The sequence below is a fragment of the Aythya fuligula genome, chromosome 12 (genome assembly GCF_009819795.1).
Source record: "Aythya fuligula isolate bAytFul2 chromosome 12, bAytFul2.pri, whole genome shotgun sequence".
Lineage (NCBI taxonomy): Eukaryota > Metazoa > Chordata > Aves > Anseriformes > Anatidae > Aythya > Aythya fuligula.
Window position 1 is genome coordinate 7,173,988 of NC_045570.1, and position 13,046 is coordinate 7,187,033.

At 39.1% G+C, this 13,046-nt stretch overlaps 1 protein-coding gene across 5 annotated transcripts in view; it reads right to left on the reverse strand.

Moving 5' to 3' along the window:
• Window positions 1-1,448: 1,448 nt before the first annotated feature.
• The window catches only part of SLC12A4 (solute carrier family 12 member 4), a 49,817-nt gene continuing 38,219 nt past the window's right edge, over window positions 1,449-13,046 (reverse strand). For 3 of the 5 annotated variants that reach the window (XM_032195368.1, XM_032195366.1, XM_032195370.1), the window contains 10 exons: window positions 11,927-12,031; window positions 10,846-11,014; window positions 9,497-9,692; window positions 8,325-8,494; window positions 7,994-8,125; window positions 7,789-7,896; window positions 6,791-6,975; window positions 5,970-5,984; window positions 3,962-4,095; window positions 1,449-2,619 (listed from right to left, as the gene is read on the reverse strand). In XM_032195368.1, the coding sequence (XP_032051259.1) occupies window positions 2,528-2,619; window positions 3,962-4,095; window positions 5,970-5,984; window positions 6,791-6,975; window positions 7,789-7,896; window positions 7,994-8,125; window positions 8,325-8,494; window positions 9,497-9,692; window positions 10,846-11,014; window positions 11,927-12,031 (1,306 nt within the window). In that variant the 3' untranslated portion in view covers window positions 1,449-2,527. The remainder of the gene's footprint in view (window positions 2,620-3,961; window positions 4,096-5,969; window positions 5,985-6,790; window positions 6,976-7,788; window positions 7,897-7,993; window positions 8,126-8,324; window positions 8,495-9,496; window positions 9,693-10,845; window positions 11,015-11,926; window positions 12,032-13,046) is intronic. The other 2 variants (XM_032195369.1, XM_032195367.1) reach the window with 1 other exon arrangement.

Below are 13,046 nucleotides of genomic sequence, written 5' to 3' on the forward strand. Positions count from 1 at the left end.
AATCCTTAGTACCCATACACTGCTGAATTATTTTGTATCTGTATTGCATAGAACAAAATCAGAAAACCCCACCTAATGTATCTGTAAGGACGTTCAATCATGTTAAAAACATACTAAAGCCACAAACAGGTTACTTAGGTCAGGCAGCAGGTGGCACTGAAATCCCTTTATGAGATGGAGTCATCATCCAAATGCACATTTCATAAGGAGTAAGGGTATATGTTTCTCAGCATGTTTATAAGATCACATTTAGTGAAAGAAAATAGTTAATATCTCACAATTTGATCCATGAAAGAGAAAAAATGATTTAGAAAAAATGATTTTGTAACCTATTATTTCTATAGAATAATTGCAAATAAGTGCTGTCATGGTTGCTGTACACTTACTGTTAATCAGTCATCTGAAAATGTAAAAATGATCTCTTTACAAGTAGCCTACTATTTACAAACAAGAGCTTTTTTCTTTTTCATTTATTAATGCTTTCCATTGTCTTTAAAATGTGAGTGAAATGAATTTTCATTTTCAAAACTTGGTCAATGCAAAGACTGTTCTTCTTTGGGCTGCCCAGGGAATTGGTTGAGTCACGATCCCTGGAGCTCTTTAAAAGACATTTAGATGTAGAGCTTTGTGATATGGTTTAGTGGAGGACTTGCTAGTGTTAGGTCAGAGGTTGGAGTGGGTGATCTTGGAGGTCTCTTCTAACCTAGATGATTCTGTAATAATAATCATCATCCAGCAGAGCACACCCTAGTGTTGTTTCCTGGCAGTACTCTTGAAGGGGTCTTGTATGTACTAATACCATCCTGCCTTCAGGTGTGTCCTGTTCTTCAAAGAGACCAAACTTAGGCCTCAACTATAACACTCTTATAAAAACATTTTTTTTGTAATGTTCTTATTCAAGACAGAAATCTGTCTAGTTTTTCAGATTTCTGTCTTACAGTTGGCCCTGCTGTAGTCAAAGGAACCAACCAGGCAGATTATCATGACAGAGCTGACAGAACTAGCATACCAACTAGCAGGATCACGTGGGTCAGGGAAATGTGTCAATCCCCACCTTTTCTTACCATACTACTAAATCCTTCCAATAGAGGATAGCTCACAACTGTCCTTTATTATTACTGCTTTTCCAGACAGCTAGAAATCTTGAGGGGGTACCAGCTTGTTTGTTTTGTAGTCCACAGGCATGGAGTTGTATTCAACTAGTACATGGCAGTAACTCCAGCCCCAGGAGCCTTTACTCACGTTAGCACAGCACTGGGCTTTTGAGACGAAGCTGGCAACTCCACAGTGCCCTACTTGTGCTCAGCACATCACACCTCTGCACCACGTTCCCCGCACATACTGGATGCACCTGTGCAGATGCACTGAAATCAGACCACAGTAATTCTGCAAGATGAGGAAAAATACAGGATTCCTAAGGAACTCACTACAGCACACAGAACAGAGAATAGGTTCAAAGTGTATGCAACGTTTTATTGAAAAAATACGAATGTTCTGTACATAAAGTACAACTCGATGGGCTTGACAAAATCCAGAGACTTATTGGTTAATAAGGGTCATCTTTTCTTCTTTTTCCTCTAAGGACACAAAGCATAGAATGAAGCAGCAGGTCCCCTGTACTTGCGTAAGTGCAATCCCATCGCTGTGCGTGCAGCATAGCGCCTGGCTCTACACACGGGACTCCAACATGCTCAATGTACTTTGATGGATGGTCTGCAAGAAATTTAAAGCATGGAAGAACTGCACAGGACTGGTCCTTCAATCCATTGATCATTCCAAATTTATTGTGAGATCTCTGTACTCCTAAGCAGCCTGCATCTGCATACCCAATATTTCTGACAAATAAATACAAAAATAAATAGGGATCTGGCCTCACAGAACCTCAAGTCTCAGAAGCAACACAATTTGTAGCAAGCTACATACATAATTTCAACTGTATCAACATAATTTATTTAAATCTCTATCAATAAATGTATTAAAAGTATAAATTCTTATCCAATACTGAGAGTTTAGTTCTGGAAATAAACCCAGAAAAACAAAAGCTTTTTCAGTACTCTCTTACAATTTAGTGTGCTCTTAGAAAATGCTTTATAGCTGAACTTCAGCAGAAACTAGCTGCTATATAATGTAATTCTATCCCCCCAAACCTAATATAAAAAGCTTTTTAAATCTTTTTACAGTAACTGGCTTTCATGTCCTAACTTTACATACAGTTACTAAAAATACTGCATATAGCAGTGTTGTCTAAAAAAAGGTTTAATGGTAAAACTACATGCACAAATGCTGGAGTACCAAAGCAGAAACTGAATAATGTGGCAGCTTCACAATTAATTTATGTTGCTAATTGGATGGTGTAACAATACTGCAATCCCAAAAGATATGTATGTTGCAAATGGAAAGACAATGATCAGGACTGGATGAGGAGAAAGTTAGGCAAAAAACCTTTTTTTTCTTCTCCATTTAAAACTGGAATGTCCGTTATCACCAAGAAGGTAAATGTAGGCCAGCATTAGAAACTTATACTAAATCAGGAGTAAATTGTGATGACTTCTCGGCCACCTCCTCTGACAAGTAATACTCTCTCCAGACCCTCAGTCAGGACTTCAAGAAACTCCATGTCTGTTTCAGTAAAGTCAAGGACAAAGAAATGTCAAAACCAGAATACAGTGATTAGCTCCCCCTTACAGAATTGTAGTAAAACCTTGGATTTGTAATGCTGTAGACAATGAAAAAAGCGATCTCTGAACAATCCCCCTAGTTTGTACCTATTACAACCCAAGACAAGAGGAACTTTCCTACATGCAAATTTTGAAAGACTTAGGGAAATGGAATTTTTCCAACTGTTAGCATATGCTACTTGTGGCTGAATGCATTTCTACATGCTTGTGTTGTGAAATGTCTCACTGGGAAATGCCAAATGAGAGCTGAGTTTAAACTGTATTCCTTGAAAATTTGACATATCTGTATTTATCTTTCTAAACAGATACAGATGGTGGCCGTTGCATAGGACTAATGACAGTTGTTTATAAATGCATCAAACCAATTATTTTATATACAGAATTTAATGTTACTAACAGAAAGATACACTTAAGAAAATCCCTAGAGGACTCAGTTTTCCCCCCTCTTTTGCCTCTGACTATGTAAAAGAGGAATCAGTGCTTTTAGACTGACTCAGATGCGGTTACAAAACCTACTTTTTTGTGCATGTCAGCAGTACAGCAAGTTGTGTTAGTGCATGGTTCAGCATGAGCCATAGATGAACTCTAGTCTAATGTATTTTCAGAAATATTGCTCTTTTTCAATATGAACTGCTTTCATCGCAAAGGCATCGGGGAGACAATACAAAGAACATACTACCCCAAAATCTTGTACCTACTACTTAGTTCTGAATAAATTCTGGGGTTTGGGGAGGGCGAGGCAGAGTAAGAGAGGAATCCAATGGATAAAAACAAGCTTCGTAAATTTTCTTCAAGCTCACTCAAGTTCAGACACTGCCCTACCCAGAGCACTGACTGCAGTGATGCCTCCTTAAACACTGCCTACTTCCACTACTGAGAATTAACTTCCAAGTCAGTGTCATGGACTTCATCCCCACAAGCAGATGCCCAGCCTTTAACTAACCCTGCACGCAGGATAACATTGTCCATACGCCTTTCAGAGTTGGCCTTTTTGCTTCTGCCCTCAACCACGTTACATGTTGTCAAACCATTGTAATGGCAAAATAATCACAAACGAATTATGCCATTTTTGCCAAAGTGAAACTTTGCAAGGAGTTGGTAAATTAAGTTAAGAAAGAATTTAGACAGGACTGATTTCAAGGCTTCCAGAGCAACCAGTGGCAAATTTTAAGCAATCATTATATAGCAGCCACAGGCGAGGATTCTCCACTCAGTAGAAACCTTGTCACATGTGATGGCCTGACACCACTTGTGGCAAAGCAACTTCAAGCCTGAAAGGATACAGTTTTCATCACCATCGGTATTCTTTGGAGGACCAGGCATATTGAGGAGAACGAGTCTGGCATCATGAGATCTATTAACAATAACTTCATTGAGCTTCACCGCTGTGTGCATTCTTCGAACGTTAGATTGGTTCCTGCGGAGAAAGCACATTCAGACGTACTGTTAGAAACACAACCCTGAAAACTGAGATTAAGAAGTCCTTAAAAGCATACCCCAAGTCTCCTAAAAACCCTGTTAAGCATTAGCACACAGTATTTTTTTCAAACAATTTTGAAGGTATTAGAAAGATTTCACAGAGATCTTCAGGTTCTGCCAGCCCATTGGTTTTAAGATCCCTGGAGTCAGGTCTCCAGCTGTTGGTGTTGCTCTTTACAAGCACATTCTATAAAGATGATTTACAGTCTCTCATCAGAAGTTAAAAACACCTTTGCCCAAGGACATTTGAGACTGCCGTCTTCACTTCTGGCAGCCCTCTCCAGATGCCCTCACTCCCATGGGGGGCACAGACAGAGCTCTCATGGCTCAGTACCACAAAACTCAGAGACCCATCAAAGCCCAGCAGGAGGCTGGCAGCCCCTCATTCTATCCACACACTCCGTGAGTGGATTTGTCTTTGTGTTGCACAGCAGTTGACATCTCCAGAGAAAGCCTGGCTTCCTACAGATTTATAGGCTACAAGTGGCTGGATGCCTGCCTGCTTGTGGTGCTTTACTGATGCTTACCATCAATTTTAACCTCTTCTTCACTGGGACACTAATCAACCTTTGTGCCTGGCTGTTTGCAAGATAAACTTATGATCTTTAAAATTTCAGTTGTGCTTTCTAATTAGAGCAGCCACGTGATTCAAAAGTTATGAGAGAGAACATTACAGATGCAGCATGATCTCACAAGCCTCTGTTCTTTAAGAATCCAGGTTAATGTAGGTACAGGATTAATTTTTCAGAATATATCATCACATAATAACATCAATTCATGTAGCAACAGAATGAAAAGTATCTTTTTGGGGATTCTGAGCCTGGGAATGTTTCCTTCCTAAAGGAAATCAACCACTATTTTGGTTCTGTAAAAGGAAAGCAGAACAGAAATAGACTTAAAGGGAGAATAGATTTGCAGCTTTGAGTATTCTCCACTTTTTTTCTTCAATTTAATACATTAAAACAAGGTATTAGTAGAAACAAATGGAAGATGAATATGCAGTTTTTCTGATGCAGTTTTACATGTTATGAGTTAAAGTTTTTAGTAACCTTGCTGCTCTTCCAAATACTTAGGTTTGCAAATATATATTTTACATATTTTATATACACAGAGAACAGAAGATGCAATGGTACAATTAATGTTTGTTATACTAACAACACAATTTATCCACTTTGAATTACCTCTCTGTTATTCCATGTTATTTAATTTAGAGCAAGGACACCCTCTGTCTTTACCACATCAGTTTCAGAAAGCCAGGGACAACAAGGAGACGTGCCAAATTATGTTTACAGGAAGTAAGGAAGAAACCAGCACCAGAGACAATGTACTGTTATTAACTATGTACAATTTTGGAAAAGTAACTGAAAACTAAAGGTTTGGTGTTCTCTAAAGTGACATTTAAACTTGGCATCTCCCCAGTCATTTGAAGTCGTAGGCTATGAGAAACTGTTTGTTAGTGTCCAGAAACTGCCAGAAATAACATCATAGCAGTGTTGTGGAATGAGAGCTTCTCTAAATGAGTAATGTTTCCCATATCTTATGTCATTCTCTACTTAAAAAAATAGGCTCAGACCTGTAACTGTTTTCTTTCATGATTTGTCAGGATAACTTGTGGTTTGTTACACGCTATTTATAATGATACTCATCTTAAGTGGCTAATCCTATTCCCTTTAAAACCACTAAGACTGCTCAACTCTAACTCCTTTTCTTTTCTTCCATAATTACATATGGTTTTCCTGCTTTTTAGTTGAGAAAATGAAGTCTTCCCTCTCAACCATCTTAAGGCACTTCTATGTTAAATAACAAACTTACAAGTTTTCCCATTCTCTGAAAGCATGGAAGAGGAAAAAGTACAGGTAGTTAACACCAATTTCAGCAGAATTTCTACAGTATATGAACTATATATGATTCATCCTAAAGCCGATTCAAATTGTCACTGTTTTTTTGGGAAGAAAAATCTGTAACTTTGCCAAGTGTGCAAAGCTGGCCAAGTGAACTCTTATGTAAGATGCAATACATCAGAGAGGTCACAGGACATTCACACATTTTTATTCAAAGCCACAAATAGAGCTTTATGTCCAGCTCTAAAGGGTGCACACTTGGCAATATTTAGGCTGTTGTTATATGTCAGTGCTCCTTCAGAAGCAAATCCATCTTAGGTTTAATCAAACATATCTTCTATTCACAGTCATTCATCACCATCTCCACAGCCTCTTCCTTGCTGCATTTAACATCCACACTCCATATTAGATCAGCAAAATTATCGGTCTTTTATTAATTGTGATTTGATCAGTAAAATTACTGGTCTTCTATTAACTGTGATTAGATCAGTGGAATTATTAATCCATTTTTTAAATTGTGTATCTTGATGTATTTGTGAGGCAGGAAGAAAGTTATAATAGGCTTTAACATCTCCAGTTTAGAACTCAACTATACCAAGTAAAATAGTGAGGCATGTGTGCCACATTTAATCGGTTAGAGATTTCTCAGGAGGCTAACTGCTGTCTTTTCAGTAGTCTGATCTGAGTGCTTATTGCACAAGTCTAACCAACCTTTAGGATGGACAAGACAAGAAATGCAAAGCACAACTTGATTGTCAGGAGGTGCAAACTGTTGACTCTGACAAGACTCACGGCTTAATGCTGATGAGATCTCTAAAGCTTCCCACAGCACTGCCTCGGTTCCGCTTCTCAGCATCACATTTCTCTTTTGTCCAGGTCATCTGAATGTTCTCAGGAACTGGGTCCCCCTCATCTTCTTCATCTGAGTACAAGCTTTCCAGTCGTGCTATTGAATGTCTGTCTTTTACCAGCTGAGCCTAGAGGGCATGCGAACAACAAGGTGAACTTAGTTTATTTTGCCATCTGGGGTTCTTTTAAGCAATAAAAAACTTTTTGTTCTGTTGTATCCTTTATTCTGTACAGTCAATTTAGTGTCTAGGACAGCTCAGATGTCAAGCATCTGCCCTAGCTAATAACCTTACGTACCAACCTGACTTTAAACTGTTTAGGTGAGTGTGAGCCATGCAGAATTTGGACTAACAGAGGCCTAGGTCTGCATATATACAAGAAAAAACGAGAAAAAGACTCCATGTCACATTGTGATGTGGTCTGAAACAATGGATGTCTGACTCAAAATTGATGATAAAAAAGTCGAACAAATGCATGCACAAAAATAAGACAATACGCTTGGCTATGAAAGGTGCAGACTAATAGTCCAAACTAGAACGAAATCTTCAGTAGGAAAACAGGATACTCTATAAATTGAGACAAACCCCGGACATCCCATAGAAAGCAAAACCAAAGTTAAAACAGGGTTGAGACTTACATCCTCATGTCACTGAGTATCATTTACACTGCAAAGTAGAACATACAAGTTGTTTCTGCAGCTTATATGCACTGCCATTGTTTTCCCCAAAACCAAATGATTTCTAGCATGGGTTTGCAAGTGCAGCCAGGCTATTCAATGACTATATGCAATTTTGGGAAACAAAAAGCTACACTAGAAGAATTTCCTTATAGCTTTAGAGCACAGGACTTAAATTTAGAAGCAGCTATATAAAACACCACCAGGAAGGAACTTTGTGTCATCCAGCTCAGCAGCCCATAATAATCAGCCACAAATGACATACCTCCCGTTCCCTCTCTGTTTTTGTCAGCCTCATTTGCCTCAGCATCTGAGATCTCTGCTCCATCATAAGAGTTCTCTCGTAAGTATATGCTGAGATATCACTATTGTGCTGTGGAGATAAGAAATACGTTTTGCTCTTTTAATCAAGTCATAATCAAACACCACCGTTTTTCCCTCAAAGTGAAAAATGGGCTCAAATTTCTTACCATTTCTACCACTTCTACCTCTGCCTCTATTCGGAGTTGATAAAGGAAAGTAGCCAAGTCCTTCTTCATCTGGATGCTGTTATCATCCATCTGAGCCACAGTAAAAATTCTCATTTTGCATTTTCTCCAAACCTGGAGGGAGGGAACATAAATTCTCAGAACCTTTGAACCAGTAACACTTTGCTATATGAAACAGAAAACTACCGATATAACTGCTTTTTTTTTTTTTTTTTTTTTTTTTTAAATCAGCACAAGCTCTGCTCCTGAGCCTTTTTTCTTTACACTAATGCACACCAAAGTGGTTGGTAACAAAGTCTCTCTAGCTCCTTACTTTGTGCTGTTTGAGTAGAAAAGGAAGAAGCATCAACATGCCCCCGTCATGTACAATCCACCACACATCAATGTTGCCTTCATTGTAACGCTCATGGTTGCTGGGGTAGAAAGACACATTTTTGGGAACCAGTAGAGCCAGATGGGCTGCAGTTGTGCAACGAACAGTACCTGCCAGATGGGGGAAGAACAAACAGTTAACTCTGATTCTGCAAGAGTGATCTACGGTTTAAAAGTTACTCACTAGGCAAACGTCAGCAAACTGTAAAAGTCACCACTTAAACAGAAAAGAAGTACAGAAAGACTTGTACGGACAGGTCAGGCCAAACGATGCAGCTAGGATCAAACAAACTTACAGGAACACAAGCCCTGTTTCATGTCTGAAATAAGAGCTGCAATCCTCAAAGCTAAGTGCAAGGAGGAAGCATCTGCTTTGTTCTAATTTTACTGTGTTAAGTAGTTGAACCATCCGAGATGACAGGGGAACAACAGGGATATAGCAGGACAGTGTTAGCTCCAGCAGTTAAAATGGATAGATTAGCAGCTATGAAAGGACAGAGATTATCTAGGAAAGAAATTATAGTTTGCCACAAGAACAGTACCCTTGAACTCTGTAATTTTTAAGCATTCATTAGAAAGATGAACTTTAGCTGCTAAATTAATCTTTGGAGATCTTTCATGGGCCTCCTAGCTACAAGTGATATTTCAAACGTATTTCAAATGTATTGTGAGAAATCATCTACAGGAAATTTGCTTATTGCTTTGCCTGAAAGCATAGCTATATTTTTTCCCCTTTCTCCTCAACTGTATCAGCTGGTCTCACACGAGATTTTATTTCCCTCACAAACTTTGCCTCAACTGCTGTACTCGCTCCGTTTGTAATGCAATTCTAAAGACTTCAGATTATCACATTTATTTAAAACAAATCAAAAAAAAAAAAAAAAAAAAAATCCACAACCCCAGCACTGGAATTTAAATCTATAAGATTGCACTTATTTTCTAAGACTTTGCTCCATCAGCTCAAGAATAAATCCATGATCAATAGTAGAAACAAAAAATTATAAAAATAAAACCAGTTTCACAAGAATTCTGCTGAAACCCCCAGTGCGTACTGTGTATGTAATAAACATCTTGGTGCACAATGTTTGATCACACAGAACCTTCGAAACTCACCTATAAATGTCTTCCATGACCTTGGATCTTCACTTTGCCTCCAGCCATACGGCCATCCCAAAACCACCGTGTTATGTTTCATGCCACCTAGCCCACAGGACTGGATCAAGTGGGCAATTCCTTCTCGAACTTTATTGGCTACAACTACCTGACAGAATCCTTTCACCTTCTCAATGTCCATCATATTTTTAATAGTCTGGAAGACAGACAAGGAAAAACCTCACAACAAAGAGAAACTCTATGTCTTGGTCTGTCATTTGATTATAGTGTAAAATCTTGGTGCGTATGTCCACATGTACAATACATTGCAAGGCAAAGTGGATGAGCAGATTCTGCTCATCTACTTTCCTTAATAAAACAGCAGAGAGAGCATACACTCATTGTATGTAATATCTGCTGAAAACACATAAGGTTCCCTTCCAAATATAATTATTTCTAAGATAGAAAGATAGCTTTTTTGTTTGTGTAATAATCTCTTACACACAAAAATTGTAGCAGTTAGTGATATCTGTGTTCCTATCTCACTTTCCGTTCTCTAATTTTAAAACAACCGACTTACTAAATACACTTAATTAGCTTCCCTTGGATTTCCAGATTCAGGTATCTGTGTAACTTGCTGTGTTATTATATTCAACTTACAAATATGAGCACTAAACCCCCACTCAAAAACCACTAACATCCCACACAAGAATACCAGGCCCTTTATTTGTTTAAAAAATAAACTCGCTCAACCACAGGCCTATGAATTAGTTTTTCCTTTGTAACTGTGTTCCTGTACAAAAACCCTTCAGGGAAAACAACAACGATGGGCAGATGCTGCACAGATGTAAGCAGGGCTATGATGTCATGTTTTACACATTAAGGAAGATGAAATGATTTATTAGCAAATTTTCAAGACTACCCTTTAACGCTTTTTGTGATAAAATTACCACCATACAGCGATGAAAAGAACACAGCACATTTGCTAAATTTTTAACAATTTAAAGTCACTGAAATGTTCCTTGGTGTGTTCAGAAACTAAATAGTCGCCTTCCCTCCATTAGTCAGCATATATAAACTCCCACAGCAATTATTTCTTATAAATGAAGAGCTTTATGCTTTTTTATTATTTCTTATAAACGAAGAGGCTTTTTCTATAGGTTGCAAGCATTTATCTTATGTTCTCAAAGCTACAACTGGCAGCTGAAACTTTTGCAAGCTCTTTACCAAACAAAAGTAGTACTACTCAACTAGTACTGTATTTCATGGAAGTCTTACTGATACGCCTTTCTCCAAAAGTTTATTAAACTTTTACATTACCTGCCCACTGACTCCTCTCTTTCCTTTAGGAATTTGTTTAAAGCACTGACCTGTTCAGCAGCCTGGGCTTCTCCATAAGTTTCCAAGAAATTCCCTTGGATCACTGATCCTATGATAGTTAAACCTTTGCCAGCTTTCAGCTGGGATGCAAATGTTAACAATCTAGGGTATTTCACATGCAAATCTTCATCAAGTTTCAGAAGCACCAGCAACTGAGGCCTGGATAAAATAAAAAGGGAATGCATTTTTGTATTAATGCTTTGCAAAAGCACTTCTAAAAAACTGTTTCTTTCAATACTTTAATTGTGCTTGAATATTAGCCCTGATACAGTACACTCTATATCTCCTACATTTGGAGGGTTTTAATTAATATTTTCTTTCTCTTGATTTGAAGCACTGAGGGAATTGTTCTGCTGTATTGTTTTGACAGTCATAAAACCCATTCATGTACTCAGCTTAAGAGACTTGCATTAGTGTTTTATTACGTGGTTGATTTTTCAAGGCTCTGTTAGGCACAAGTAGAGCACATGCTGTGTTCAAAAGAGTAAGCCTGTCCCTGCAGATCTGTCTTGAGCCAAAACATTGGGAAACATGAATACTTTTACCTAAACATAGATCCCACTTGCTCTCCGTCCCTTAAGATATCATTACACATCTGCTACACTATTTTCTCTTTCTCTCTCAAGCTATGGTTAAGCAAGTTCCAAAAGATTTATAGAATTCTTAAGGTAGATGCTTGTCCTCTTGTTCAGAGCCTAACAAGAATTTTGCAATGCATAACTGTGAGGAGGATTCTGTAATCTGGCTTGACACAAAGCCAGAGGGAGAAATGTAGGTTATTCTTCCAGTTTTTAAGTCTAGAATGATAGCAGCGACTTCTTCATGCCCCCAGTGCAAATTACAATGGCCCTCTGCTCTCAGCCATCTTTACAGTTTCCCCAATTTCCACTTATGATTTTACATTTATATATATATTTGATATTATATTATGATATCAATGTATTGCATTTATTTATTTTCTTGGCATTTAGATTCAAGTACAGATTCCCAAAATCTGTTTGGAATCCCATTAAAACTTTACATGTAAGAAGATAAACACAACAGGGCACATTACTAGTCTAAAATGAGTACCTCCAGTTCTTTGTGTGCGGAGGGCCCTCCTCCAGTCTGAGTAAGGCGTATCTTGCCGCGCTGAGCGAAAGACCCCGGATACCATCACCCCATTCCTTCTCTGCACTGTGAAGGACATAATTTAGCCATCATTCAGTTTTATGAACATTTAAATTATTTACGAGCATTTAAAGGATCATCCAAGTTCCAGCCCCCTGCCATGGGCAGGAACACGTCCCACCAGCCCAGGCTGCCCAAAGCCCCATCCAGCCTGGCCCTGAACACCTCCAGGGATGGGGAATCCACAGCTTCTCTGGGCAGCCTGTTCAGTGCCTTAACACCCTCGGAGTAAAGAATTTCTTTCTAATATCTGATCTAAATCTACCCTCTTCTAGTTTCAAGCCATTTCCCCTTGTCCTATCACTGTGCTCTGTGACAGAGTCCCTCCCCAGCTTTCCTGTAGATCCCCTTTAGGTACTAGAAGGCTGCTGTAAGGTTTCCCCAGGGCCTTTTATTCTCCAGGCTGAACAACCCCAACTCCCTCAGCCTGTCCTCATAGGAGAGGGGCCCCAGCCCCTTGATCATCTTTGTGGCCCTGTTCTGGGCTCATTCTAATAGGTCCCTGTCCTTCTGGTGCTCAGACCCCAGAGCTGATAGCAGGGCTCCAGGTGGGGTCTCACAAGAGCAGAGCAGAGGGGGACCACCCCTTCCCTCATCCTGCTGCCATGCTGCTTTTGGTGCAGCCCAGGACAAGGGTGGCTTTCTGGGCTGCAGGTGCACTTTGCTGGCTCATGTCGAGCTTCTCATCAACCAACACCCCCAGGTCCTTCTCCTCAGGGCTGCTCTCAATCCATTCTCCATGGATTGATACAGCATGTGTCACATGCACATGTATCAGGTACATATATGTATGTGATACATATCACAGAAGCAAAATGCAAATATTTCAGTCAGATCTATAAGACACCACCACCTTCCTGGATTTAATTTGTAATCAACACTCTGCTCCAGAGGTTTCCCAAGCATAATCAAACTTGGAATAAGGAATTTTAATACATCATTTGTTAAAATCAGGTTATACAGCCATACCACAGCCAAACTCCATCACATATTAACCATCTCAGGCAACCTAACCTGCAGA